At 47.6% G+C, this 7,345-nt stretch overlaps 1 protein-coding gene across 1 annotated transcript; it reads right to left on the bottom strand.

Annotated features, from left to right (window-relative positions):
- Positions 1–1,110: 1,110 nt before the first annotated feature.
- On the bottom strand, positions 1,111–5,670 carry LOC307023968 (general transcription factor II-I repeat domain-containing protein 2-like). Its single transcript, XM_079657686.1, has 2 exons — positions 4,402–5,670; positions 1,111–3,543 (listed from the first exon to the last, which is right to left on the bottom strand). Exons 1-2 carry the CDS (start codon positions 5,521–5,523, stop codon positions 2,731–2,733), a joined length of 1,935 nt encoding a protein of 644 aa, XP_079513812.1. The 5' UTR covers positions 5,524–5,670; the 3' UTR covers positions 1,111–2,730.
- Positions 5,671–7,345: the final 1,675 nt, after the last annotated feature.

The raw sequence follows: 7,345 nt of genomic DNA, 5'->3' as shown, positions 1-7,345 counted from the left end.
TTAGGTAAATGCACGTTTTGTTCAGTCGGATAATATCCACATGTCTACTCTACTTTTATAATTTTCAAATCGTAAATCTAATCGATAATCGTTAGAAAGTAGCAAGCAACTGAAGCAAGTGCAATTATGGAGGGTGGAGATTTGGAGTATCTAATCAAAAAGAATTGTACTAAACTTCCGCTGCAGCAGCAACAACAAATACAATCTGATGAAAGGCCAATGCCCAAACTGGAGCTGTGTACAGCGAGGAACAAAGGAGCGAACCGGACGTAAAACGTTAAAGGTCTCCTGATTTAGTTTGTGAATGAATGCTTATTAGAGTTTGGGCTGGAGAGTGCGAGCGGACCTGTCGGTCAGATAACAGGCGTGTGTAAGTCCTGCATCTGTATGATACAAATGTGTGTAAATGATACCGGGCGCTGTAATCACTCATCTGGTTACGTTATTACATTGACCACCACACCCCCCCCAAAAGAAAGGACGTATTATTTGCTTCCCCTAATTGTTTTCCCACGCCACGCTACTGACATTAAAGCCACGTAGTTTCAGCCAAACAAAATAACAAATACATGACATTGCAAGCCATGTTCATAGCTTCCCTTACAGTTCAACAACATGAAATCCTAACAATGAAGCTAACATTAAATCACTCATACAAAACTTCTCTATGAAAAGGTTTGACTCACCAAAACACCGTTGGTTAATGTTCTATACCGTCTACTGGGTTTCCCGACTGTGTGGATGGTATTTGTATCTCTTTTAAATAAACTTTGAATCACTTTTAATATAATTTACTCCGCTCGTCTCATCTGCGTCTTGCTCCGTTTTCTCTTTTCTCCTGCTACGCTGCTACGCTGGTGGTGAGCAGAGATCCCTTAAAGCAGGGGTTCCCAAAGTGGGGATCGCGACCCTCATTTTTAAAAATTAATAATAACGTTTGCATAGACATTTTCAGGGGCGGACTAGCCATCTGTATAATTTCCCCGCAACGAGGCTCCTCCTTTGACAATCCACTAGCGCAGTGTTTGTGCGGAAAACTGAAATTAATTCACTAGCACCCCCCTGTCGACGGGGGGGGGGGGGAGTCGCGGCTGAAAAGTTTGGGAACCCCTGCCTTAAAGGAACAGTACCTTGTAATTTGTCACACTACTTTTATTTATTATATTTTTAAAAAGGGATTGGTCAATGTTATCATTGACCAATTTTAAACGTGTATCCTTTAATGAAATCACTTTTGAATGACTTTATGCTTACTATGTTTTAATGTGGGTTACATGCGAATGAGAGGTTTGGCAATGCACGTGGCCGTGGCTCATTCCCCTGATAGGTGGAGAGTTGAACAATAAGCGGAGCATCTCTTTGTGACGTAGAAAAGTGTTGAAATGTGGATCCGTTTTTTTCAGTTCTGTTGCAGCCCCTTTTTTAGAGATTTTGGTAAGGAGGAAAATAGATAGGGTTGTGTTTTCTGACATTTGGTGAGTTCCCTGGAACACCGGGGACACATATTATTGTATAAAAGACATACAAAGGTGCATTTTGCATGATAGGTCCCCTTTAATCTGCAGCTCATGCCTCAAAACAGATACTTCAGACCGATTATAAAATTGTGTTTATGAGAAATATGTAATCTGACTCCATAAATCACATAATTGTTGGACTAAAAAAAAAAACTATACCTCGACTAACAATAAATGAAGTTCCCCTTCAAGCACAGCCCCGGTCTTCTGAAGGGGTCTATCTATGTACTGGCTGGAAAATGTTGTGCCAGTCACTGTCGCTCCGTCACTGTTCTCCCGCTAACAGTCACTCTCTAGTTCTGCTGGGTTCTTGTTGACTTCTTCACTGGTTTGAGACAAGCGACCCTATCGGACACCTCCCTTTGTAGCAAGACTTCACCACAGCAGAATCAAGTTTCTGTTTTTCAGTTCTCAACAGCTTCACGTCAAGGGGGATCGTCGCCCCTTGAACTGCAGTCGGTGTAAACAGGAGGACTTGGTAAGGATCCTCCGTTTTGGGCGAGTACTAGGTTTCCGTCTTCATATTTTGGGTGGAAACTGTTAGAAATTAAAATAAAAAATGTTGACGATATAATGTAGCTTAAACATGCCGTCAGTTTAAATGCTGTTTTATACTGAAAAAACAGAAATTATTTTGCACAACCAGTTGTTAAGCTTTTATTCTGAAAATCCTTCATCTCCGGTTAGCATTTAGCATGTGGCTAATTTACCATTTCCTATAGAGCAGGGGTCTCAAACTCAAATTACCTGGGGGCCACTGGAGGGGGAGCCTGGCTGAGGTACTCAAGTATTTCTTAAAAAGGGTGTTTAGTATTAAAAAAAAAAAAAAAACGGTTCCAATTTTCTCAATATTTATTAACAGTTCATCAACAGTTCAACAACATTCTCAAAGTGCATAAACAGAACATAAATAAATTCCTCTGAAAAAATATATATATATATATTTTTTTAATTTAACCTTTTAGAAAACAACTGTTCCAACCTTCACAGTATTTATTATTACATAACAGTTCCTCAACAGACATTTATTATTATTATTAAATTTGTATTGCACTGTCAACAATCTCAAAGTGCATGAACAGTAATTATAAACATAAATTCCTCTGAAAAAAAAATTAATTTTAATTTTACCTTTTTTACCCAGGGAAGTAAGAACAAGTCTCTTTTTTAAAGTTAACAATGAACAGTTCTTCAGAACATAGGACTCTCTTGTCTACTTTTTGCAGCCAGAGACCTGACAGCGCTTCCTCTCACACAGCTGAGCCACATTTGGCTTGAGGGAAGAGGCGGTTGAAACTCTCAGTATGGCTTGAAGATGTGCATCTGTAAGTCTGCTCCTGTGCTTGGACTTGTTGAAGTTCATGGTGGAGAAGAGCTTTTCACATAGATATGTGCTCCCAAAAAGGCACATGGTCCTCTTGAACATCCTGGACAGCTCAGGGAAGGTGGCGGGCAATTCTCTCATAAACTGTCCAAGCTTCTCTTCATTCCCATTCACATCCCTGAACTTGGCTTTGAGATCAGAACTGCACTGTAGGTCAATGAGCTCCATTTGAAGCACAGGGGGAGCATCTTCCACATCAAAGGAAAAGGGGTTGGCAAAAATCTGAAAGATGGACTTGTGTGTTTTAAAGTCTGCAAACCTGTGATTAAACTCCTCCTGTAGCTTCACAATGGCTTCAACATACTCCTCACAACTGAATGGTGTACCTTTGTCTGCAAGTGCCTTGCATGCTGGGAAGTGGCAGAGGTTTTTCTGAGAGACCTGGGTTTTCCATAAGACCAGTTTTGTGGAGAACGCTTTCACATTATCATAGGCAGCGCTGACCAGCTGGCCTGGGCCCTGTAGCTTCTTGTTGAGCACATTCAGCTCATGTGTGATATCGACCAGAAAAGCGAAGTCCATGAGCCACTTTGGGTCACTTAGCTCAGGAACCTCCATCCCATCCTGCTCCATGAAGGCTTTCACTTCATTCCTTAACTCAAAGAACCGCTTTAGCATGTTCCCTCTGCTGAGCCAGCGTACCTGAAATCAAATTAAATTAAATTAAATTAATTGTCTTCATACACTAACAGGTAAGAAAGAGAAGGAAAAGAAAAAGAACACTTAACGAGAAGAGTGTGTGTGTGTGTGTGTGTGTGTGTGTGTGTGTGTGTGTGTGTGTGTGTGTGTGTGTGTGTGTGTGTGTGTGTGTGTGTGTGTGTGTGTGTGTGTGTGTGTGTGTGTGTGTGTGTGTGTGTGTGTGTGTGTGTGTGTGTGTGTGTGAGTGAGGAGCAGAGGAAAAAGTGAGAGCTGTCAGATAAGTTTGTGTTATGTTGTTGTAGTTACGTCGGGTCGGACGCTACAATATCAATAACAACGTGTGTTTAACATCAACGTCGGACGTGAAATAGCCACGGAGCGAAGCCAGTTTCCTTTCGGCCCCGTTAACCGATTGTGCCAGATGAGCCAGAGCGCGCACCTCTGCGCCAACTCTCGCGGTGCGCGATTTGTGTTTATTCATCTTCACAGAGCGCAAGAGAGATTAACACACACATTGACACAGGCTACACATAGCCACAGACACACAGCTGAGGGTCCGAGGCGCTTGCTGACCGGGCGGCAAGGAGAAATGCGCATCTGGTGGTGCCCCCCCTTGTGTGCGCGTGTGTGTGTGTGTGCGTGAGTGTGTGCGTGTGTGTGTGTGTGTGTGTGTGTGTGTGTGTGTGTGTGTGTGTGTGTGTGTGTGTGTGTGTGTGTGTGTGTGTGTGTGTGTGTGTGTGTGAGTGTGTGAGTCTGAGACAGACAGAGGGGGGACAGAGAGAGGGGGGGAGAGGGGGGGGCAGAGAATATAAGAAATATTAACAGACCGAGAGAAGGTATACGTAAACAAGGAATATTTACCTCTGTGAAGTACAGAACATCTTCGTACGCTGACTCGATCTCCTCCAGAAAAGCCCGGAACTGACGGTGCTTTAAGCCCTTAGATCTGAGTCGATTTATGACCTTCACCACAACAGACATCACGTGTTTAAACTTTAGGCATTTGCAGGCTAGGGCCTGCTGGTGGATGATGCAGTGCAGAGCGATTGCCTCCTCCACACCCTCCTCTTCCAATTTTTTTTGCACAAGTGCAACAAGTCCATTCTTCCTCCCTGTCATTGAAGGCGCTCCGTCTGTAGTTATCCCAGCCAACCTTTTCCATGACAGACCAGCATCCGAGAGGGCATCACACAGCTGGCGGAATATCTCCTGCGCAGTGGTTTGGCCACACATAGGGATAACCCTGAGTAATTCCTCCGTTACATGAAACTTATCATCTACACCACGGACGTATATGGCCAGTTGGGCAGTGTCAGTGGTGTCTGTGCTCTCATCCAGGGCCACTGAGTAAGCACGGAAGTCTTTGACTTTGTCACGTAGCTGGCCATAAATGTTACCTGACAGCTCGGTAACACGCTCTGCCACTGTGTTAGGTGACAGGCTGATGCTGGCAAACTGAGCTCTCTTTTCGGGGCAGACAATACTCGCAGCCTGCAACATACACTCCTTAATAAACTCGCCTTCTGTAAAAGGCTTTCCTGCCCTAGCGATCATCTCGCTCAGTGTGTAGCTGGCCTTTACTGCTTTATCAGCCTCGTCGGTTGGTTTCCTAAAGAGAGTTTGTTGCCAGGTGAAACATTTCTTTAGGTCTGTGACTCGCTTCTCCCTCTCATCTCCCCGGTATTTCGCATACTCCTCGGCATGCCTCGTTAAGTAGTGGCGTCTGATGTTGTATTCTTTGACAACGGCAACTTTTTCAGCACATACAAGGCAGGTAGGGGTTCCCCTGTGCTCAACAAATAAATATTCTAACTCCCACCTTTCATGAAATTGTCTGTGGTCATCGTCGACCTTTCTTTTCCCAGTGGGTTTTGAGAGGGACATGATGTGATGAATGAGGACCGCTACGCTTCCACTTGGTGTCACTCCGTTGCTTGCTGCGTTTCCTAGCAACCCGGCTGGCTGCCTGCTATGGTAGCCCATGTGGGCCAAAGCGCGTTTGGTAAAGACACGCGGGCCACATTAACATTACATACTGATGTCCACTCGGGGGCCACAAAATGTCGGCCGGCGGGCCACAAGTGGCCCGCGGGCCTTGACTTTGAGACCTCTGCTATAGAGGCAAATTTAGTAGCGAAATGACATGGAGTGATGCACACTGAATCCTACTGATTTTAACACTACAACTATAGACATAGAGATATTATTATTGCTGAATATTGAATGAAGGTACAGTTTATTTAAATAAAATTATTGTTTACAGAAGTGAATAGCATGCGACAACATCCGGAACGGCCGGAAACCAAACTGCCCTGAAGTATTTGCTGTATTTTTTAGAGTATTGATTACAGCGTTTAGAATGTGTTAAATGAAAAGTGATGAAAGAGAATATGAGGAGAAGAGGCGTGTTAGGCATATATTAAATGTGCAATATCTTATTGATATCCTCTCTTAACCCTCACGTTGTCTTCCGATCCCCTGCGCGCCCCGTGTCCTCCCCTCCGTCGGGTCAAACTGCGAAACCGCACCGCGCTCACGGATAAGTGTGCGAGGGGCAACCCGCGGCGCACGCGGGGCAGTAGGCGAGCGCGCAACTTTTGCAGACGTATCTGCCGCATCCGCAGCACGCCGCGTTCGTCTTACGGTCCTTTTTGGACGGGCAGATCTGACACCTCTTCCTCTTGCTCGCCTCGGCACGGGGCAGAGACGCGGAGGAGGAGGAGGACGACGGGGGGTCCGTGCGCGCGGAGGCGGCGGGGGCCTCGCGGCCCGCGTCACCGGTACCGTCGTCGTCGCCACAGCGGGCCCGTCGGCGCTCTCCTTCCGCGCGGACGGCCTTCACGACCGCGGCCGAGGCGGCGGTGCGAGGGAGACGCTTCCTCCTCTCGATGAACGGAGCCACCAGCGCTTTGCCCAGCCGCTCCAGGAACACCCTCCTCTTGTTGCGCTTGCCGGGCATCCACCCGGGGCTGAGCTCTCGCCACAAGACAAAGGCGTTGTAGCAGGACACGTCCAGGATGTTACTGAAGAACACCAGGGGCCAGCGCGCGGTCATCCTCCTGCAGCTGTAGGCGCCGATCACCTTGTCCATGTTGTCCACGCCTCCCTTGTTGCGGTTGTAGTCGAGGACGACGCGCGGCTTCTCATCGGCGCGCTCGCTGATCTCGGGGGGCCCCGTGTGCCGCGTGCTCAAGAGCACCACGTTCCTGCCCTTCTTGGGCACGTAGGAGACCAAGGCCGCGGTGGGCGTGAAGGCAAACTCTGAGGAAAAGACCCGTCTGCCCCGCGCGGGCCTCTGCGCCGCGAGCGTCCCGGGGAACTCGGTCCTGTTTTTGCGCACCGTGCCCACCACGGTGATGTTCCTCGCCAGGAGCCGCTGCGCCAGTTCGTAAGAGGTGAAAAAGTTGTCGCACGTGACATTGCGACCCCCTCCGAGCCCCCGGGTGAGATCGAGCACGACCCGCATCCCCTGGTTCTTTTCCGATGGGCACCTGGCGCTGGCCTTGCCGGTGTACACCTGCATGTTCCACGCGTAGCTGGACCTGACGTCGCAGGCCACCCAGGACTTGATTCCGTATTTGGCGGGCTTGCTGGGCATGTACTGCTTGAAGCCGCAGCGGCCTAGAAAAAGCGGAGATGGGGAGAATGTAAATGACCGCGTCGTAGACGGATAGATGGATGGATAGCTGGATAGACGGATAGACGGATGGATAGACGGATGGATAGACGGATGGATAGACACACGGACAGACACACGGATAGATACACGGATGTACGGAGGGAGGGAGGGACGGACGGACGGACG

This window comes from Notothenia rossii (genome assembly GCF_949606895.1).
Source record: "Notothenia rossii genome assembly, chromosome: 11".
NCBI lineage: Eukaryota > Metazoa > Chordata > Actinopteri > Perciformes > Nototheniidae > Notothenia > Notothenia rossii.
The sequence above is the reverse complement of the archived record's forward strand: the minus strand, read 5'-3'. Positions and strand labels throughout refer to the sequence as shown.